The sequence below is a fragment of the Nycticebus coucang genome, chromosome 13 (assembly GCF_027406575.1).
Source record: "Nycticebus coucang isolate mNycCou1 chromosome 13, mNycCou1.pri, whole genome shotgun sequence".
Taxonomy (NCBI): domain Eukaryota; kingdom Metazoa; phylum Chordata; class Mammalia; order Primates; family Lorisidae; genus Nycticebus; species Nycticebus coucang.
This window is the reverse complement of record NC_069792.1, coordinates 95,422,480-95,446,811: the sequence shown is the minus strand read 5'-3', so window position 1 is coordinate 95,446,811 and position 24,332 is coordinate 95,422,480. Positions and strand designations below refer to the sequence as shown.

At 37.2% G+C, this 24,332-nt stretch overlaps 1 protein-coding gene across 3 annotated transcripts in view; it reads right to left on the bottom strand.

Moving 5' to 3' along the window:
• The window catches only part of KHDRBS3 (KH RNA binding domain containing, signal transduction associated 3), a 209,500-nt gene that overhangs the window by 124,637 nt on the left and 60,531 nt on the right, over positions 1 to 24,332 (bottom strand). For all 3 annotated transcript variants that reach the window (XR_008373892.1, XM_053559275.1, XM_053559274.1), the window contains exon 2: positions 3,250 to 3,368. Coding sequence is in view for 2 of the 3 variants with exons in the window: in XM_053559275.1 (XP_053415250.1) it covers positions 3,250 to 3,368 (119 nt within the window). In the remaining variant the exon portion in view is untranslated. The remainder of the gene's footprint in view (positions 1 to 3,249; positions 3,369 to 24,332) is intronic.

The window sequence follows — 24,332 nt, the reverse complement described above, 5'->3', positions numbered from 1 at the left end:
GAGATATTTGAAGAAGGAATACTGAAATATTGTGATAAAATAAAAAAATCCCTTAAAAATCCCAAAATTTTCACAAAAGATGACAATAAAAAATGTGATTAGTGCCAAATCAATGACATAGAATTCATCATTAAGCTCAAGGCCTAGATGGCTTCATTGGTGAACTGCATCACTACAGTAGCACCTCTATAGTTGATCACTGCCAGGCACTGACCACCTCCTTACGTGGACCTAATTTTTATAGACCAGACATGCACCACATGTGTAGATGAGTACAGCTTGCCTAGCTCCTATGTTGACCACCTCCATTTGTTGACCAGTTTGTTACATACAGTTTCTTGAGTGGTTCAAATTACAGAGATTCTACTGTATTTATTTAGCAAGAAATAATACCAATCTAATATACAATCTTTGAGAAAAAGAAATACTTCCCAACTTATTTTATTAAACCAATACTAAAATCTGATAAAAATCTTATCCCTCAAATTTACAAGTCGGTATCACTCACTAACATACTGGAGATGCTGAAATAATTTATACACATTTTAAGAGATCTTGTTGAAAGTCAAATTAGTCATTCCCCAAAAGTGTATGAACTGTAGGTAAAACAGCTGTGTACAGCATGTACATTTGACCAGTAACAGCACCTTCAATTCAACTTGGAAAAGTAAGAAATAGATATCATTGCTTAAAACGTGTGTTCATTTTTGGGGGGTACCCTGTGTAAATGAAAATGAATCCAACAACATAGAAAAAAAGATAATATACCTTTGGCAAGTAGGGTTTAACTCAGGAATACAAAAAAAGTTTAATTTTAAAAAATTGTTAAAATGTACTACATAAGCAATATAAAATAAACAACTTGTGTTTATTTCAACAGAAGCAGAAAAATCATTCCACAAAATTAACCAATCATTTGGGATCAGAACTCTCAGCAAAGCTGCATTGAAGAAAACCTCCTGTACTTTATAATTAACATCTACAAAAGCTTAGAACTGACACTGCTCTCAGTGGTAAAATACTGCATGCATTCCTTTTTGGGAATAAGGGAAGGATTCCTACTCTCACCACTTGTTTTCAGCACCACACTGGAAAGAATATCCAATACAATAAAGCAAGCAAAATTAGATACATAAAAATTAGAAAGCAAGAAGTAAAACCATTTATGCAGATGATATGATTATGCACATATCAAATCCTACGGAATCTACAAACCAACTTCCTAGAACTAATAAGTGAATTTAAGTTTAGCAAGGTAGCAGAAGGCAAGGTTACTATACAAAATTTTATATTAGAATCAAAAAATTAGAAAATAAAAATTAAAAATATTCAATTTCTATTAAAAAAACCCAAAATATTGAAGAATAAGTTTACCAAAAGACATATAAAGACCCCTACCCTAAAAAAAAAAACAAAACATTGCTAAGGGAAATTAAAGAAGATTTAATAAATGGAGAGATATATATACCATGTTTATGAAATAAGAGACAATATTAGGATGTTAAACCTCCACAAATTCCCCAACAGATTAGATACAAGTGCAATTATAGTCTCAGCAGACTGTTTCATGGTAATTAACAAATTCTTGGATTTATATATACTATAATTACAAAAGACCAAAAATAGCTAAGCGACCCTGAAAAAGAATAACCAAGATGAAGGGTGCTTCATGTCTTAAAACCTACACTCATAAAGACAGTGCATTGGCAAAAGGATCCATAAATCCATAAATAAATTAAAAGAACAGAAAGCTTAGAAATATACCCCTATATACAAAGTCATCTGATGTTCATCGAAGGCACCAAATAATCAGTGAGGGGGTAAATATTGTGTCAAGAAAACTTAATATTCATATGGAGAATAAAATGAACTTGACCCTTTATCTCACCGTGTACAAAAGTTCATTCGGCTGTATCACAGAACTAAAAGTAAAAGCTAAACTAATAACATTTTTAGAGAAAACACAGGAGAAGATCTTTGTAACATATAAAAGTCTCTAATTTATTTCCTTGAGATTGGCAAAGATTTTTTAGTTCACAGAAGGCAATGGCCATAAAGAAAAACCCGATACATAAATGCCATCAAAATGAAACATTTCTGCTTATCACAAGATTCTACTAGGAAAGTAACAGGCCAGCCACAGAATGGCTCAGATACTCACAAAACAAATATCTAACAAAAGATGTGCATCCAAGTATATAAAAGGTTCCCACAACTCAATAACAAAAAGCCCAAGAAAAAAAAATAGCCCATTTAAAGATAGGTAAAAGATCTGAACACACAATTCATAAAAATTATTTATGAGCAGACAATAAATACATAAAAAACTGCACAATAGCACTAATCATTAGGGAAATGCAAATTCACACCCAGAAAGATACCAATACACAATCAAAATGGCTAACACTCAAAAAAAAGAACCTGACAGTACCAAATACTGGTGACAACATGGAGCAACTATAACTGGCACGGGTTGTTTACAAGGTAACATTGGAAAATGAGTGAATTTGAAAAAATAATAACGGCAATGTCTTGTGAAATCAAATATACAGAAATTTTAGTACTACGTTATTTACCAAAGAGAAATGAAAATATATGGTCACAAAATGACTTGTACAAAAGTGTTTACTGTAATTTAATTTATAATAACCAAAAACTTAAACTGCCTAGCTAAATGGACAAACTGTGGTACATTCAGGTAACAGAGTATTATTCATCCATAAAAAGAAATGAATTACTGATACATAAAACAGTAACACGTATAAATTGTATAAATGGACACTCAAAAGAAAGACAAAGGAAAAAACAAGGCAAAGTTTAATAAAATTAGAACATGACATTTTTAAACTTTTTTTTTTTTGACATTTTTAAACTTTTATGTGATGAGTGCTGTACGAATCATTTAATATGCGTTACTATATTTTAAAATCCTTAACCATCCAATCTCATAATACAAATGAGGAAACTGAAGTGCAAAGGAATTAAATAGGTTGTCCAAGGTTACATCACTAGTAATACTTGACGTGTACTTTTGTAGTATCCATAATTCACAATGAAGTCAAATGGAAAAGACAAAATCACTAAATACACTAAATTAAAGTTTTTAATTAACTTGAAAAGTATCTCTGTGTAAGGGGGGGGCACTAAGAGAAAATATCTCCAGAAAATATGAGATTATAAGGTAAACACCTGTTCCTCTGTGATTAAGTCAGGGTTAAAATATCTGCAGTGTAGACCTCACTGCCTTACCTTAGGAAACTGTTTTACAGGAATTAACACTTTCTGTCCCAGCTTCATGTTCTTATTAATCACCACATCAATGTACTTTTCTTCATCCTTGCCTTCTCCTTTTTGAAACTTTTCTATTTCTGTGGAGGCAAAAAGATAACCGTGAAATACATGGCTCGTAACTGTGGAAGTTGGGAGTTTTGGTTGTGCCAAAGTTTTGGTTATTTCTGTTGTGGCATGAAATAAAAAACTACAGAAATATGAATTATTATATTGCTATAATTATTTTCCAAATAATGATACATTCTGTTTTATCAATAATGCTTCATAAATTTAAAAAATGTACGTATCATGGCTCTATACAGTCAAATCTCAATTGCCCATGTGAATAGACCACATAACACGCACACCAAAAAAATAAAAATAAAAATAAAGTTACTTGGGGTCTTCCAGGAAACTAGATAAAGGCTGATCAAATAACAAAAGCCATGAAGCATTCACAGTGTACTGTTATAAAGCACTGACACATTCCTACTTATCAATCTTAACTGTCTTTCCAAGGCTTCTACAGTCAAGAATTGACTCCACAGGGTATTAAAAGCCCTTAGACAACCTTCCATCGGCCAAAAGATTTGGTTACCCCCCCCAACCAAATCTTACCACATAACACATATCAACCACACGCTAATGCCTTTGCTAATGCTCTTTGTTCTACTCATGATGTTGTCATTATGTTATTTCACCTGCATCTCCTTTCAACTACAACCAAATTAAATCTCACTGTTTCTATGCAATTGCCTGTTTCCTCAATAGGGCAGCAAGAACAGTACTTTGATACTCACAAAGTACCATATGTGCAACTCTACTATTACTCTCAGACGGAAAAAGAAATGTGGTAACTGCCACTAGAACATAAATTTCTCTTAAATAAAATCTGTATTTTCATTTTATAAACATCTACAAGTACTTACTATATACAAAATCCAGATCCTACAAAATATTAGTATACAATTAAGTGTTTGTATTACTCTTGAATAATTCAGTATACGGACTGTTAATTCTAAAGACCAACCACTAGGCTTCTAGGTTCAGAGAATAATAGTGCAAAGAAGGTACCAAAGGTGTATCAGTTGCCCAAAGGAATACACATATTTGTCCATTTTGCTTATGAGCTACGAATATCTCAGAACTTACTATGCAGCATCTCTGGACTAGCCACCTCATAGCCATGACATAATTCAATCATCAGAACAGATAACACTAAGGAGGTTCTAGGAGGTGTATTTACTAATGAAAAGCAAAGGTAGGATTTACCTCCAGGTTTTCTGACTCTAAACAGTGTTCCTATGCAGTCTCTCCCACTGTTTTTTAGTGTCAAGTCAGACAGAAAATAAATAGATTTTTACAGCATGTGGGATAAACGGAGGATGTGTTTAAAGCTGGAGGCTTCAGGACTACCGAAGCAGCTAGTGTTTCTCATGATACTATGGAGGAACTTTTTTGTTATTATTAATATTAAATCATAGCTGTGTACATTGATGCGATCATGGGGCACCATCCATTGGTTTAATAAACAGTTTGACACATTTCCATCACACTGGTTAACAAAGCCTTCCTGGCATTTTCTCAGTTATTGTGTTAAGACAATTATATTCTACATTTACTAAGTTTCACGTGTACCCTTGTAAGATGCACCGCAGGTGTGATCCCACCAATCATCCTCCCTCCGCCCATCCTCCTCCACTCCCGTCCTCTCCCCATTCCCCATATTCTTCTTAGTAAAGTATCTCAAGAATGGAAGAAAAAGTATCCAATGTACTCAGCCCTACTATGAAACTAATTTCTGGCTTTCATATGAAAGCTATAACCCAGTTACAACCTAAGAACATGGAGGAACTTTTGCTCCATCACGCTATGCTGCCTCTCGTTTCCTCCCAAATTATTATGGATTAAACAGGATTTGTTACACTTTAAAAGACACTGAATGGGACGTAACTATTTTAAGATTCTAGTCTCAGATCTGCTAATAAATGTCTTTGTGATTCTAAAAAAGTACATTCATCAGGTTAGAATTCTGGTTCTCCATGTTTAAGATGAAAAGTCCAGAGTAGATTGGGATCTAAAACCTTAAGATCACATGTGATTTATGAACACCAACAAAGTCTCCCTCTCCTTGAAACATTAGTAAGCAAGGTGCTTTCCTGAGTTCCCTGAGTCAAGGTATGGAAATTACGAAACCTATGGGGAGATCACGGAACTCTCAGAGTTTTGTAGTCAGCCAGGTAGAAATGTGGGTAGCCTGTGGCTGGCATCTAAAGTGATCTGTGAGAAGAGGGGTGGGCCTGATACTAACTCCCCCCTCAGAGCTGAATTACTAGATGCCTCCCTGGCATCAGAGAATTGGCTGGTGACAGGAAACATTGCACAGTAAGACTGACAGCAATGGATGTGGGGCGACAGAGCAGGAGAGGACCTAAAGAGATGGACACAGAAAAGACCCGAAATTTACACCTGCAGCTTCTGATCTAAGAAAAGATGAAGACTAAGTCACCAAATAAATTAATAATTAGTTATTTTGTCTCTGTTCTTGGTCTACCCTATGTTTTGATCCTGGAAAACAAATTCTAAATGGAATCTATAATGGGAACAACATATTCTGAAATAGAAGATTCTCTTTCATTTGTATTGACTTTTTTCTATAAAAATAATATACATACATGGCAAAAATTTAAACAGTATATGTATACAACAGGATATATTTTTTAAACCTTAATCCATATTCCAGAGGTAATTATAATCAACAATTTTTATATACTTTTCAGAAATTTTGTATGAATAAAGGCTCACATAAACAAATTTGAAAACTGTAGCATTAATGGTATAAATGAGCTTCAATTAGTTTTGTTTTCTTCAGTAAAAAGCAGTAAGTCATACATCAGCTGCACCAAGGAGTATAATAATTCATGACTTCAGCTTTAATTAGTAGAAGAAAATAAATCCCTTCTTTCATTTATCAATTTATGCTATAATTGGAAGTACCGATGACATAATTAGAAGATTCAACAAAATTAGATACAAAAGTATCTCAAGAATGGAAGAAAAAGTATCCAATGTACTCAGCCCTACTATGAAACTAATTTATAGCTTTCACATGAAAGCTATAACCCAGTTATAACCTAAGAATATGGGGAAGGGGGAGGGGGGAGGGGAGGGAAGGATGGGTGGTGGGAGGGTGATTGGTGGGACCACACCTGCGGTGCATCTTACAAGGGTACATGTGAAACTTACTAAATGTAGAATATAAATGTCTTAACACAATAACTAAGAAAATGCCAGGAAGGCTATGTTAACCAGTGTGATGAAAATATTTCAAATTGTATACAAAACCAGTGTATGGTGCCTCATGATTGCCTTAATGCACACAGCTATGATTTAACAACAATGACAAAAAAAAAACTTCAAAAGTATTTTTAAAAAGTCAAAGAAACAGGTGAAATGAACATTAATCATATTTTTCTTCATCCCAATAAATTAAAAACAAAAAAAAAGATTTTTTAAGGATAAATTATGTATATATATGTCAAAATAGATATAACTGCCCACTGTATTTTCAAATAACTATTTCTATAACATTTGAAAACTGACACCAGATGCATAATTCAACATTTAATTACATAAAATGAGAACTTCAAAAGTTCTTCCTTGTATCAGTAATGTTTAAAATTTTGAATACATAAAGTAATGTAGGTAAGTTTGGAAAAATTATGTATTTTATCATATATTATACTAAAGTTGGAGATATATCTTTGACTTTGAAAAAGAAAAGAAAAGAAAATCTCTAGATTAAATAACAGGCCAATTCATAAATCTTAGACTGCGAAAATATACTGTTTGTTATCTTAAGTGAGCTTTAAATTATGTTGGAATATTTCACTGTTTGAGGTTTATTGAAAAAAAAATTTAAGCCTGATGCCATATTACAAGCATGTCGGTTTGCATTTCCTGGACCTGAAGGCCCTGTATACTCCAACTGTAAAATTCGAAACTGGTCAAAGCTTTTATTTTTTAACTGGTGCTATTTAATCAAAAATTTTGTGCTTTCTACTTGATTGAGGATTACCAGTAGCTCAGTGTTTTCATTAAATTCAATAAAATATAAAAATGGGAAATTGTAAAAAATGATCCATGAAATCTCGAGACAGTTATCTCAGGCACTTATACCTGCCAGACATTTCCTACTCGGAAACCCAGGCTACCGCTCTCTGACCTTCTCTGAAGGGGAGAAGGTATCTGACATTGACCAAGATGAATGAGACCTTTTCATTAACTGTAGCAAAGTAAGGCCGACTAATAGAGAAAACCAATCAGATTTTCCAGGTTGAATGCGTGGGGGATTGACTCTCACTAATCCCCAGATTACATTTGGTACCGCTTAATGTACCAGTACCATCCCCCAGCTCAGAAAGAATAAGCAAATGTGTGATTAAGGTTTTAGATAACAGAGGGGATTAAAATACTATTTTCAATCCACAGACACCAAACTCTGTCAGCCATGAAATCTGGTTTCAGTAATAATGTCTGGTTTGATTTTTGTGTGTTCATTTGCTTTTGCTTTGGTCCAGAGTACAGAGCTTCCTAAGCAATGGCTTCTTCCCTTTGTAATCTACCAAATATACTAATCCCCTAATCCTTTAAAAGCAGTCAAATAACTTTTGGGATTAAATGAGTTAAATTTCATATATATATATATATATATATATATGTGCCTAATTTTTCTCACAGAATCAAATACACCTAAATTATTATTTTTCCTTTGTCCTAGCAATTTCTTGTCTAGAAATTTACCCTGCAGTATACTTGGATGGCTATGAAATGTTATCCAGTATAGTTACTCACTACAGCACTGTCTTCCAAAGCAGAACACTGGCTACCACCTGGCTATACAGAAACAGGATGCTGGCTGGAGAAGCCACTGCTCACCCACACAGTGAAGCCGCAGACAGCTGCTGCACAAAAGGAGGAGACTCCTCACGTTCTGACATGAGACGTTCTCTACCAATGCACTGCCTACTGACCACAGGCACACACACGGTAAAGCAAAGCCCGGAAAAACACCTCCCTACTGAACTGTAGCCACGTGCCACACAACAGACCACAGGCATACACAACAGCAATCCCGTTAGACTATAATGGGGCTGAAAAGTCCCTAACACCTAGTGATGTCACACCTGTCACAAAGTCACAGGGCAATGCATTACTCGTGTTGTTTGTGGTGACAGCGACGTAAAGGAATGTACCTCGTGGCAAGCTGTATATAGGGGCACGGTGACATTCTGGGTCCCACGCTCACTCACTACTCATCCAATGACTCACTCGAAGCAACTTCCATTCCTGGTGACCTGCCCTATGCAGGTGCACTATTTTTTTCTAATCTTTTATCCTGTATTTTTACCGTACTTTTTCTATGTTTATATGTTTAGATACGCCAGTGTTTAGCACTCTGTTACAACCGCCTAAGTATTCAGGACAGTTTGCTATACAGGTTTGCAGACTATAAGCAGAAGGCAATAGCATCCAGCCTAGATGTCCAGTAGGTTAGCCCATGAAGGTTTGTGACACACCCTCTGTTCTGCTCACACAAGGACAAAAAGGCCTGAAGATACAATTCTCAGAATGTAATCACAGCACTGGGGGATGTGTGCCCGTCCAAGAAATCAGTGACCTGGCTATCTATTTGGCACAGAGAAAACAAAGTGGATAAAAGACAAAAATTGGAGGCTTCTCACTGAATCTGGTTTTATATTATTTAAAAACGTTTGAATCATGTGACTATCTATCTAAAAAGGCATGAGGGGGCAAGGAAAAGAAAAGAAAGAGATTGTGTGGAGAAGGCAGCCTGATAAGGGCACGACAGACTTCACAGCACGAAGCACCAACTGTGGCGACACAGCAGGAAGAAATCCAAAGAAGTAAGTAAACATCATAATCTCACTCCTCCCTCCTGCCAACCTTCTGCTGGCCACCATTCATGGACAGCTATTAACCCAACGAGAAGCCAGAGGGTAGGGTGCCTGCAGATACAGGCCTTATGCCGTCTACATTAGCCTCCTGGGCACAGAACAGGAGAGAGAAGGACCTAATGAGGAAAAAGGACCTAATAAGGCAAAAAAAAAAAGCCCAAAACAAAATGAAATAAAACAAAAACATCTAATCCAACCCTACATCTTTGGCAAACTAAATGAGCCTTTTTTTTTTTAACTGTGAATTTTTTTTTAATGATTCTGCATTTTGATTGTTTATTTTCTTATTTTATTTTGTTGTTGTTACAGTTTAGCTGGGGCCGGGTTTGAACCCACCACCCTCAGTATATGGGGCTGGCACCCTACTCACTGAGCCACAGGCACTGCCCACTAAATGAGTCTTTAAAAGGAAATTCTGATACCTCCTCTACATATAAAAGAATCCATTTGAGCCAACATGTATAAAATTACACAAGAAAAAACTAATAAATAATGAAAATTATTACTTTGTTGGCATGATTCTCCAAGTACAAGCTTGTGTATCTGACTTAAATTCTCTTTATCCTAACAAATACATGATGTATCACCTCCATTCTGTAGAATAAAATCTTGACGATTCAAATGGGTAAATGGGTAAGAAGCTTGCCAAAGTTAGACAACATATAACTAGCAGAGACAGGGTTCGAACCCAGGTATAACAGACTTCAAAGACCATACCTTTTCATGTTTTTATCTTAATTGTAAAAGTCACATGACACAAAATTTACCATCTCAAGTGTATAGTTCTCTGTGTATTTGTATATTCACAGTGTTGTACACCGGGCGTCCAGAACTTTCGTCTTGCAAAACTGAAACTCTAGACTCATGAGACAAAAACTTCTCACTCTTTCTCCCCCAGCCCTCAGTAACCACCATTCTACTTTATTTCTATAAATGTGATACTTACCTACCTCCTGTAAGTGGAATTGTTGTGGGAATGGTTTATTTCACTCAGCATAATGCCCCCAGGCTCACCTAGAGTGTAGCACGGGCAGTATTTCTTCTTGTTTCAGACTGAACAATATTCCACTACAGGCATAGAACACATTGTGGTTGTCCCTTCACTGGCTGATGGACATTTGCGTTGTTTCCCTCTCTTACCCACCGTGAATAATTACATACTATACATTTTAATATCTACCATTTTTACTCCCTTCCTGAATGAGATGTGAAAATGTTCTAAAGGCATCCTCAAACATTTTCAACAGGGGGCCAATTCACTGTCCCTCAGACCGTTGGGAGGGCCGGACTATAGTTTAAACAACAACAACAAAAAAAACTATGAGCAAATTCCTATGCACACTGCACATATCTTATTTTGAAGTAAAAAAACAAAAGGGGAGCAAATACAATCTCACTGCCTCATGTGGCCCGTGGGCCGCGTTTGAAGACCCTTGTAAGTTGTAAATCACCAGGGATTTAGATTTTCTTAATGTGGCCACACCTGCTTAGCCCTCCTCTTAATACCCTACAACAAAATTACTCTGTGAGCAGCGTGGCTTCAGTGTAAAAAGAAAAGCCGGGAACCACAGAACTTCAGTGGCATCTGTGACTGGAATCTTTAGTGACATTCTGAAACTGAATTTAAAGAACAGTTCAAGGAATTTTGTGTGATATCAGGGACAATTAAAAGACCCAAATCCAAATGAAAATGTAAAGCAAGATTTTGATCACTGACAAAATTACAGAGTTAAGTGAATATGAAGGAGTTAAAAAGAAGCAATCTTTGCATATAGTAAAATTTAAAAAAACAAAAAAGAGGGGACAGGGAACATTAATATAGCTTCTAAACCAAGTATAGATATTGAAGCCTAAGATGATTAATTCAAAAAGTACTCTAAGGTCCTGCATGGTTCCCTCATTATGCAAAAATTCAATTTCTGTGATTTTAAGCTGAGGCAAATATTGATACTCTGGCCCCCAATCTGAAGAGATAAAAATAATGATCCACTTTCTGCCATCTGAGACGCCTTCAGTACACTTACTACTGCTGAATTTTTAACTGCTGATTAATAATAATAATTCCTCCCTTCCCCCCAAAAAAACTGAAACATAAAACCTCAAAGTGAGAAAGAATCTTGAAAATAATGCAGCCGGACTCCAATTACATGAGTTTGGAGCCCCATTATGGCGCTTTCTAGTTACATGGCTGCCAAAACTAATTTAATCTAAGTCACAATTTCCTCATCAAAAAAAAATGTATAAATAAATGCACCTACCCATTAAAGTTGTTATGAGGATTAAATCATTTGATATTTAAAAAGTACTTAGAAAAACAATATCTGTTACAGGTAAGTTCTGTACAAGCATTTGTCAAATAATGTAAGTACCCATACTAGATAAGTTCTTGAAGGGTAAGATCTTATCTGATTTAACTTTATATTTCTTGAGCAATATAAAAATGACACATCTGCATCCAGCTCGTAATTAAAACATCAGCTTTGCCTCCCCGACATGTGAACTGATGCTGCTCTCCACAAGGGCCTGGTTTGCTGTATAAAATTTGCATTATAGCAGAGTCTAGTTTACTATACTTATTTTTCACACATTTTCTTTATCCCTCCATAAGATTACAAAGCCAATGAAGGTAGGAATCTCTATTTACTAATCTTTGTTACATTCCAACACCTATCACAGAGAATCAGGAAGGGCTCCGTAACAGTTACTAAATAGTTGACTAAGTGCAAGAATGAGTGAATGTTTTAAATTAAAATAGTGGGTGTAATAAATGAGTTTGTTACTAGCTAGTAGTAGCTGCTGAAAAATGTTCTTCTAAAAACTGTTGACTTGTTAGTTTTCAAAAATCTATTTAGTAAAAATAAAAGGCTAGAAAAGTATAACTAAATAATGCAAATCAGCCTGCGCAATAAAGTAACAGTAAAGTATAGTTCATAGGCCCTCCCCGCTCCCAACACCTAAACACTTGCACAAACTTTAATCAAAGGACAAGACTTGGCCTTGGTCGATAAAAATCAAACAAAAAACAGAAGCTCATATAGGAAGAATGATAATACCTAATACCTACATACTCAACATTCAGAAATCTACTTCAAAATAATGTAAGTGTCAAGCTGAAGTATTTAAATTGATTATAAAAGAAATAACAGTGTTCACAGCCATTGTAAATTCTATTTGACTATTAAAATGTTACTGTAGCTGCTATTGCAAAAAGAAATTTTTAACCTCCAACATGACAAATTTTTTTCACTAAGGAATAATTTTATTTAAGCAGTCCAAATCTAACTGAATACCTATTACACTCAAACCAGAGCGGAATACACAAAAACCTCTCTAACTAGATGAACTCATAAAGCTCACAGTCATGCAAGTGATGCTCTGCAAACAAACAAATGGCACAGCAGAGTAGAGATACGATACGGGTCACTGTCTACAAATGCAAATAAGCTCATCATAAACACACATACACCTGCCAGCTGGGGAGGAGGAAACAGTCATCCCTAAACATTAAGAATGCTTGTAAGTAAGCTATTTTTATAAACATAGAACACCTGCACACAAAATGTCTTAAATATACACACAACATTCAAGACAAAACATACGCACAAGGAAATAACAGTCAAAGTCCTCCAGGAAGGATCAAAAGGAAGAAAAGAAAGGAGAACAGGAAGGAGGAGGAAGGAATTAATTAATTAATTCTAACAATCATGAATAATTAGCAGACATGTAACAAGGATATGAGCAGCTGGATTTGTTTAACCACCATCGTCCAGGTAGGTAATCTTTGTAAAACTCCTTTGTGCAAAGTATATGTAAGCTTCACTGTGCAGAAAGGAACACTTAAAGACATCCAGGGACCACACCAACAAAGATCCAGGATTCCAAGCTCAGTTTACTGGATCCCTAAGACCGTGCTCTCTCCACTTTTTTGGTATTACTAATGAGAGATCTTGATTTTGAATGAGTAATAAAAATGCTTTAGATTATCATCATATTTTAGAGAGAACTAGCAAGTTATTACAAGTATCAAAAAAAAACTATCAAAGTGCTTTGAAAACTACAACACACAATGCAAATATAGGTTGTTATTGCTTACTTAATATAATACCTGAATTGTGATGTATTGTTTATACTGTTAAAAATTAACCAGGAGGCCAACAGGGGAGATAGCTCCAGAGCCTTGGGTTCACATGGAAGCGACAGAAAGCCAACTCAGAGTGAGTGCTCAGAGCCTCCTACACAGCCAGCTAACCTGCATACAGAGCAGCATTCTCAACTGTGGGTCATGACCCCTTTGTAACAATGAAAACATATCCCGCATATCAAATATTTACATTACAAATCATAAAAGTAACAAAATCACAGTTATGAAGTAACTATAAAAATAATTTTATGGTTGGGGGTCACTACAACATGCGGAACTATATTAAAGGGTCACAGCATTAGGAAAGTTGAGAACCACTGATCTAGAAGATGACGTTACCAATTAGAAACCACCAACTAACCTCTAACTAGGGACTTTCCACTTTAACCAATCAAATAATTTTTCTGCCTCACTTCCATAAATACTTTATAATAAAGTTTTGCCTTCACTGCCTTTCAGTGGAACCACTTGAGCTCTGGCAATGCCTGATTATGAAGGCCTGCTCAAATGAACTCATTAAAGTTTCAATGTGCCTAAGTATATTGTTTAATAGTTCTTATCTCATAGAATAGATTTCAAGAATTTATGAGAACAAAATGATTCCAAAGAATGAAACTCATATAAATAAGAAATTGCAAACACTATTCAGAATTATTTTAACAACACTAAAATTTTGCCAAAATCTTTCGACAACAAATGATTCTAGTGTCCTGTACCTTATCTAAATGTAGCTATTCACTAAACAAAAGACATTATGGAAAAAAAGAAAAGCCCAAAGGTAAGACACAGTCAATCAACACCTCAACAGAACATAAACCTATCCCTTAAATAAGGGGAATACTCAAAGGCCTTTACAAATGAGTAGGCAACTGTATTTTGGTACTAAATTCTAACAATTTTAAATAAAAACTTCTAAATTTCAAAAGGCTTATTTTATTTATTTATTTTTTTGAGACAGAGTCTCAAACTGTCGCCCTGGGTAGAGTGCCATGACATCACAGCTCACAGCAAACTCAAACTCAAACTATGGCTGGGACTACAGGCACCTGCCACAATGCCCGGCTATTTTTGTTGTTGTTGTTGTTCCCGGCTATTTTTGTTGTTGTTGTTGTTGCAGTTGTCGTTGTTGCTTTAGCTGGCCAGGGCTGGGTTTGAACCGGCCAGCCTTGGTGTATGTGGCCAGCACCCTACCTACTGAGCTATGGGCACCGCTGGCTTATTATAATTTTAAAGACCAAAGACCAAATAATAAAGACCAAATAAAGACCAAAGAATGGAAATTAGAAATGGATGTTCCCTAAAACTGGCAGAAGTAATCTAACAAGTTGAATAATTGCTATTTAAACACTATACTGTTTTACATACACTTAGTCTTCACAACTTCTCAGAGTGTTGGGACAGGAATTATCACCCCCTTATTCTCATACCCAACAAAAGGCAGAACTAAACTCTGGTTCCAGGATTGTCCCCCAGAGTTTTTGCTTATTTTCACAAAATATCACACTATAAAGTGCTGGCTTCAAAACAAAATTAAACTTTCCAAGCAACAAAAACAAAATAAATTTTGCCTCCAATAAATAATACAGTATTTGATAGGGATAGTCCGTCAACTGTATTCATTGAATGCCCCCTATTTAGCCAAGAAATGTAACATAAGTAACAGGAAATTTAAAACATAAACATACAACAGTGTTAACTAATTTCCACTATGCTGTTAGGCACAGCGGTGAAGAGGGCAGATGCCTGGGGCTCAGGCTCAACTACAGTTTCAGCAGTGCTAAGGGTGAATACCAGCAAATTTCGCTTCTACTGACACATTTTCATCTGGTATAGTAAAGTAAGTTCTGAAACAAGTATTAAGTGAAGCTGGCTGGGAAACCTGGCCTAGCTTTTCTTTACATCATTCAAAACAATGGGCAGGCAAGGAAGACCAGGACAGCAGAAAACAGAGGCTATGGGTTCTTGTCTTCCCAGATAGACCAATCCTTTGGCTACTCTAAATGACTGGGGCTTATTCTTAATATAACTCAATGCATGTATCAAATAAATATTCAGTAAACTCACAGACTAAATGAAGTAGCCAGCACCCTGGGTTAACTCAAATTAATAATGACCTAAGTAGGTGGCTAGGGAATACCTAGTAAAGATTGAGGAAGGAAAATCTACATTTTTAGTTACAGCTAGGGTTAAACCACATTTCTCACTTTTAATTGCAAACATCATTAAGTATACTGCAAAAGACCAGCTACCTTAAACAATTATCAGGCTCCAGAGGTCACCAATTAGAACCCTGCAAGGATTTGAATTAAAAAAGGTTTTATGATTAGGTGATGTAATGATCCAAGCAGGAGATTAGTTCTGTTCAGACTGCACTCATTATAAAACCCATTTCCTTTGTGTGAAGATTCAATGTCTTTCTCATTTATCCTGCTGGAATTATCACACTTTGAGATAGAAATATGGCTGTACTAATGATATTCTATAACAACCATATAATACAAGCATTTTACTCTCTATTACTTTCATATCTAATAAGAGTACAAGTGAATTTCTATTGGTTAGATGTATAATAATATGATGACAGGCTATTTAAAATAGATCAAAATAGGACTTATCATGTTAGGCCATATATTTTTAGAACAGATTCATAATCAGTCCCTATTTACAAAGCAAACGGAGTAAACTGGGGAAGGGGCAATACATTAAGACATTAAAGCATATTTTTTGGATAATAATATCATTTAAGGGAGTCACTTATACATAAATAATTCTAAAGATAAATGGCATGATTAGGGATTGCAACTAGATGCCAAAAAACACATCTACTCTGGTGCTACATAAAAGACACATCAGCGAAACTGCAAGAGGCCTGCTGGCAGAATGAAAACAGCTTGAAACCAAGGAAAAAGCAGCTTAATGTTAGCACAAATCACACACAATGCCGGGACGTACCATGTTTCCCTCATCCTCAATGTTCTTTAAGCCACCTGAAAACTGTGAACAGGCATAAAACACTTTCTTTAAAAGCAAAATATATTAATAATTGCAGCAGAGATATATAATCTCATCACTCAAATTCAATCATGACAGAAAATTAAGACATTGGTAAAGAAATCAATTCACAGACACTATAATAGTCACAGGCTCCGTGAACACGAAACACCTCAGCACAAGTCTGTAGAAACAGTGAAAATGAGGACTGTCCTGGTAAAGCCAGGAAAGTCATCCGCACTAGGACACTGTCCAGTCACACGGCATGGATCACCTCACACAGGAGTCACATGCTGTCTCTTCACAGAGGACATGCCCACAGGGGGGTTTCTTTAAGCCATACATCTTCACATTCCAGACCAAGTTATGCATTAAAAACATTTAGAGATCTTATTAAAAAAAAAAAAAAAGTAACTATTCCAAGTTCACTCAATGACATTTGTCTGTTTTCACTCTGTCCTTTACTCATTATTTCGTTAAGCAATTATCAGGTTCCACTTGCTAAATACAGTGACAACAGTCTCATCTACTTTAAAGCTGAATATACAGATGACTCGTTACTTCACAGCACTGCACCGCACAGCCCATGTGGCCAAATGAAACAGGACCAGAATAAACACAGAGCTTTACTTTGACAAAAACTAACAGTAAGTACCTTACTGACGGTCTTCTATTCTCTGGTCTTAAGCATAGGAGGTGGGATAAGGCTACGAATGAGTGGCCATCTAAGATAACAACAATAAGACATAATGTGGCCAAGAATCCAGAGAAGTGCTCCTCTCAATCAGTTTGAAGAATTTAACAGCAATAACAGCAGCAGCCATCATTCCTGGCCAACAAAGGGGGCCCCAGGATATAAAAACACACACAGTATAGCTGAGGAATCACTAGTTCCATGGGGTGGGGAAGAAATGATTAGGGGAAAAAGTCTACAAAGACTCCATAAAAGAGCCTTAAAAAAGTCACTGCCTAAGAAAGCCAGCTGAAATAAATGAAAACATTTGGGACAAGTGATTCAAAAGATAAGAAAACTTTTATATTTTTGTACATCATGCAAAAGAAGGATTAGATTTGGTCAGTAAGACACGTGGTAGAACTAGGACTAAAAGATAGAAATTAAAGAGAAAGGAGCTCCAACTTAGATCATAGAGATGGCAATTCCAGCAACAACATCTGGCAAAGAGGGAACTAGCTATCTTTTTTTTAACTTAATTTTTTTATTAAATCTTAAACACATAGATCATGTATACATTAATGCATTTATGGGGTACAATGTGCTGATTTCATATACAATTAGAAATGCTTACATCGCACTGGTTAATACATACCTCATCTCATTTATTTGTTAAGACATTTATACTCTATACTTCGTAGATCTGACATGTACCCTTGCAATACACACCATAGGTGTGACCCCACCATTCACCCTCCCTCGATCTGACCTCCCCCTCCCTGGACAATAGTTGTGATCTATTCTTCATATGAAAGTGTGAGTGATTGTAAATTGGTTTCATAATAAGAACTAGCTATCTTACAGACGCTTATAAGTTCATAGGGAGAGCGCTGTCCAGCATGGTGCAGGAGGAACAGCACAGACGATTCAATCCCCTGATGGCAGGCTGAATTTGAAGATTCCTTTCAGCCTTGAGATTTCTGTAGATCTTTATCATCTGTCTCACTGACCAGTTCTCAGACGGGTAAATCTGCGTGGTTCATCACCATATCCTCAGGGCCTAGTTCTGAACCTTGAGAGTAAATAAATGAAGATATTCTTCACGGAGAGGACAGTGAGACTTGAAGAACACTTAATAATACTCAATGTTTGAATTAACCACAGTGGAGTCACCTACGTTGCATTTCCATAAACAAACAAACCATGATGCCAGTTATTAAGCTACTGTCTCTCAGCTCCACACTTTCTGATCTACACCCTAGAATGCTGGGCAGGGAAACTATTTTTCCTCTGCTGATGGCTCCCAGTGTGGTGCTGCCAGATGGGAATATGAGGTGGGAAACTTGTCCCCACCCATCTTGTTTGCAGCTCCTGGCAGCACCACAACAATGGTTCTAAGCCCTTGTAGCCACAATGACTTGTCCCCATTTTCCCAGAACCAGGACCTCATGGTCCCTCCCCACGCCCCTCAGAAGTCTGGGTCCCAGCCTGTGAGATGTGTCTTCAAGCACTCACGGGAACAATACTAAATGAGCCTGGGTCCCGACTCCACGGGGCACTGCGTCCTAGTTACTTCCTTCCTTCCTCCAGCCTTGGTAAATTCCTCAAGTACAATGGACTGACCCTGAGAACGAGCAGTCTGGAGGTTGTACTGCGTGCCAGGCACCATGCTAGACCTGAAGGAGGGTCCTCAAGGGTCCCCGTGACCACAGCAGGGCAGTATAGTGGCAGACAGAACAGGGTTGGAGAGGCTGACAGAGCTTGACGTGACCACTCGAGAACCTCAGGCCAGTCACTCAGCCTCACTCAGCCCTAGTTTCTTCATGCCCAAAATAAGGGGAAACCGATGCATGCGGGGCCCTTTCCTCACTGTTGGGGTGAGGAGTCACTAATGGCGTCAAGGCCTTTCTAATCTGATTCTTCTAATCCAATATCACTAGGAAACCCATCACTTTTAGATCTTTTTCAGATCTGTGATTTATTAATGGTAGGTAATAAAGCTCTGAAGGGAAGTCCAGACAAGCCTTCCTGGGGACACGGCGTATTCGGGCAGTGTCTCTTCTGGCTGCTGTGAGTGCTTTTGTGCTTATACCTGCAGTCTCAGCCATGTCCTGGGGAGCTGGGAGCAGGGGATAACTGGAGTACTGCTACAGTGCTGTGCTTGTTTATTACCCACCCACCCCCAGCATATATTGTAATAGTCATCATCAGAGTTCAGAAAATGGCATCTATGTAATGACATTAGCATAGATGTTCTCTATACAGGAAAACCATAATGAATATTCCTGGAGGCTAAATTATCTGAGCTAAATTTCTGATTTCCCCTGTGAAAAGCACAGGAAGACAATATAATCTGGAATATGCAGCTGCAGGTGATGTTTACCTTGAGAAGCATACCTATTGGCATTCTAATTTGAGTAGCATGGAGTAAATGTCTATGAATGTATAACCATTCAAGACATTATTCAGAGGGAATGTGTTTATCATCTTCAAAACATTTGCTATTCCAAGAACTAATTAAGTTTACAAACTGTGTTGCGTATACCAGAAGGCAGTAGATGTACAAATCATATTGTTAATTATGCCACTGACAAAGAAACTGTATTACAGGTATTACATACAAATGCTACAACCAGCCAAGTCTTCAAATTCCACGATCTCCAACTTGAGAACAAATGAAGCCAAAACATGGACATAAGATGAATGCAAAATTAAACTGCTTAGAGGAAGCTGCAAAAATAGCCCTAAGTGAATGCTTAAGGGAGCTATCCTGTCACCTGCTTGTGTTTATGGAACTCCCAGAACAGCATATTAACCGACCCCCTCCAGAGAAGCATGACTGCTAGCTTTTTGACACCTGCAATAAGAGAGTATAAATTAATGATAATATGGAAAGAGAAGCTTAATTTAGCTAGACTTAAAAGTCATAAAAATAATAAAAGCATGGATTCAAATCACAGACTAGCACTTGCAGTATCTCTCTCACACACACACACACACACAGAGACATACACACACAAGTCAGAGGGCTCTCTGTCCCCTTGCCTACAAATTAGGGATTTTGACACCTATTTCTAGAATTATAAGGATTAGCAAAATATTTAAAACATCATGCCTAGAAACTACACATAATAGATTCTTACCTCTTATGTTCTATATTTCTGCCTATTAAAGTGAGCAGAAATAATACATAAGGAGAAGGCTAGTAAAAATTTAGTAAAAAAATTAAATATTACTATAATTAGAATTGAAGATAATAATCCCCCCCAAAATGAACAAGGTACCGTCACAGTAACTCTAAATTCTCTTATAGTCAGAACTAATCAACTGCACAGCTCCACGCTGAGAAGAGCAGGACGTTGTGAAATTAACAAGTTCAAGGTTCAGGAATTTCTCTGCCCTAACTCACCTTCTGCTAATTATTTATTCGGGTGAGCTACTTTTCATCTCTGAAACTCAGCTTCATTATTGTAGTATGAGGATCACCTATTACCTCCCTTAGATGAGGAGGAATTAAATGAGATCATAGAAAAGAACACATTCAGAACCTCAAAGAGCTGTCAAATGGCAGCATGGCTTAGAAAGGGTCCCAAGGCAACTACTGTCTAGGAAGCCACCTCTAAGGGGAAGTAAGTTATACAACGATAGGTTATTACAAGGAACTTTACCAGAAGTGAGGATCTCACTTTTGCCTTTCTTAGTTTGGCAAGCTCTCTTAAGCTCAGAGCTTCTGAGACAAGCCCTGTTTGCTTCCCTGCACTGAAGAGTGATGATAGTAGGCTGGATAAAGCAAAGTTCTCCTAAAGCAGTTAACAGAACTGTGCATATGCATAACATTTATAGGAAACTATGCTTCTGGAATAACCTAGCAAGGAAATATCAAATTGGGAAGTGTTTTATCACAGTGTATATGGCATATTTCCATATAACACTGTCTACTGTGCTATTCCTGTCCTACAAATACATCACTGACACCATGCCGCAGGTACTCAGAGTTCCCCTAGATGGCAATCAAAACTATCTAGACCAGTGCTTCCAAAAGACGACAAAATGCTCCCTGCTTGTGCAGTGCAATATGGCAGTCACTAGCCACATGTAGCTCCTGAGCACTTGAAATGCAGCTCATGTACCCAAAGAACTGAATTTTTAGTTTTCATTTAATTAATTTAATTAAATGTTTCACATGGCTAGAAGTTACCACAAAACACAACATTCATACAACTAAAAACCAAAAAGTAAAAAAGGGAATGTGATCAGAAGAAAGAGATGCCACTGAAATTCAGACATGTATTCTTTTATTCAGCAAGAATTTACTGGGTGCCTGCAACATGCTATCAGTGTTCCCGAATTTGGAATGATTCTGCACAGCAGCTCGACGGGGAGGAGAAAGCACACCTGGACTTCAGAGACGGGCAGGCCTGAGCCCAGTAAATGGCAGTTGTGTTACTATGTACTATGATGCTGACCATACTGCATAAAGAAATATGTATTGTAGTAAAATTACATGTGGATAGTCACAATGCAAAGTATGAATTTTATGCACTTTAAGAAAAGTACAAATAAAATATTACAAAATTAATAGGAGACAATAAACATTTCTAGGGGAAAAAAAAAATCAAGGAGACTTCAAAATAAGTGATATTTTAGCTGAGCCTAAATGTAAAGGCCTGGCTATGTGGAGGGGGTGTGCCAGGCACCAGGAATACACAGCACAAGCAGAACCCTGGAGACATATCCAGGGCATGTCTTCGAAGAATACAGAACAGCAGAGTATCACAAAAGATAAGGTGCAAGGGGGGATAAATGCTGATAAAGCTGAATAAAGGTAGACGGACGGGCAAGGACTCCTAATGCTATGCCAAGGTCCTTTATGCCAGGACTGGGAAACTACAAAGTCATCTGTACAGGGTAGTAGCAGGAAGAAATTCATGACTTCAGGGAGAAAACTGCATCTAACAGCGATGCCCTCTGATTATTCTACTTTTTAACAGAGGATTCAGTGTCCACTGCTGTGTATGTTAACATTAAACTACTTTAATAAACAAAGATGACACCAAAAGGCTGTACAGGAATAAGAAAATATGTGTATTTTTAAGACTCTGTACAAGCCCTTGTAATGACACCAGAGGTGCAAAGCAAATTAAAAGGTTTCAACAATTCACATAAAAAATGCAGTATGTGTTGGTATGAATTTCAGTGGAAAAATTCGTACCTTTATATGTTAAATCTAAGGACACTGGCTCAAGACTGCAAAAAGTAAGAATTCTTCCACAATGGTACCCCAAAAATGTCCTCTTGTGATTATAAGTTACTTTATAAGGATAAACCTACTCTGAGATTAAAAGGAAGTTCCATTATAGGAAAGAACAACAAAAACATCACATCACTATAACTTCTTAACACAGGTAAGAAACGACTGATAGGCTACATTTCTGGGCAGCTGGTAAGAGTTATAAGTCTTACCGAAGGGTGGGAGGACAAGTCTGACCTTATACTTCTTTTCTTCTGATCTTACTTTCAGTTTGAATCTGTCGAATTCATTTCTATTTCCTTCAAATGCTCTCCGATCTCAAGTATTATTTAACCTTTAATGTTTCTTCTTGCTGATAGCTACATTTGATTCTCTAGAAAAGGATTATTGCAACTCACAGAAAAAAAAATGCTAAAAGAAAAAATGCCTAAAACAAGAATTATTATCACTGGTATTTTATGTCGGTGTTCAAAGTCTGAATGCCAAGGTCTCACACCTTCATATGAGCTCACGAGTCACCAACACCTTTATGCTCGAAGGCCCTAAATTCCAAGAAAGAAAGCATAACAGAATAAAGGAAAAAAGAATTCAGAATTGAGCCAGTACTGTTTTCCTTTTTTCTTCTTTTTTCCCTAAAGTAAATGACCCTTTAGCCACAAACTATATTGGACATAGTTTAAGTGCAGGAGGAGATGAGAACCAGTGCCTACTGAGAGCTTACTAAACAGCAAATGTCTGGGGAGCACTTTTAAATATACCGTCGTAATGAGTCCGCCAGGGAGTCCCACAAATGCGGGAGGATCTTTTCTTGCCTATCAAGTTAGTAAGTGGAACAAGGAGGCACAATCGTGATTCGGGATCTCACTAAAGCTCCCTGTTTTTGGCTACAGCAATGGTCCCCACATTCTTCAGTGAGCACATTTAATTCCAGCATGACATACCAAAGATAAGCGTCCACTAACTCCTAATCCTTCTGTTCACCCTTCTGAAAGCACTCGGCCTGTGCTGCTTACGCAGCATGTACCACCAATTGTTTAGATCTGTCTTCACGGCCTTGAGTGTAGCACATACTGAAAGAGTAAGTACATAAATAAAAGAATCATAAATGATTGTTAAGATCCAAACTCCTTTTTAGTTTCTAACATGAGTAAGTTAAGTGACCTCAACTAAACCACAAGTTTTCTGAGGTTTGTTTTTCATTTCCTGTAGGAAATACTTTCTGAGCTTCCAGAAGCTGCTCCACCCCTCGCCCCTCCACCTCCAGTCTCCTCTGGAGGCTTCTCAGAGGAGTGGGACGGGCTTCTGCTTCTTTGGAGGCAACTCCTCTCCAGAGTGAACCTTGTTCCTACCCATTTCAAAACCTATTTGCATAATCTTCCACATCCCTGGGATCTCCACAAATCCTTTGATAAACTCAAGTTTAATTATTTAGCCAAAGTCAGTTTCTACTCTTTGGAAACAAACGACTTTAAAAGGCACAATATGTACTGTATCCCATCAATGTACACAGTTATGATTTAATTAAAAAAAAAGTACAGTATCCTCCATACATTAAGTTATTCCACTGTTACTTCTAACTCCTTTATTGAAGGGAAAAAAAAAAGCTGAAAATGTTACAGGAAGATGAGGCCCAATGTTAAGAAAGAGTACCAAACACCATGTTTAAGAGGAAAAATGGTTTTTATTTCAGCCTGTGGAGCTTACGACATAGAAGAATTCAATCGAAAAGTTCCAACCCTGGGTGGCGCCTGTGGCTCAGTCCGTAGGGCGCCGGCCCCATATACCGAGGGTGGTGGGTTCAAGCCCGGCCCTGGCCAAAGTGCAACCAAAAAATAGCCGGGCGTTGTGGCGGGTGCCTGTAGTCCCAGCTACTCGGGAGGCTGAGGCAAGAGAATTGCTTGAGCCCAGGAGTTGGAGGTTGCTGTGAGCTGTGTGAGGCCACGGCACTCTACCGAGGGCCATAAAGTGAGACTCTGTCTCTACAAAAAAAAAAAAAAAAAAGAAAAGTTCCAACCCTTCCCATTGGTC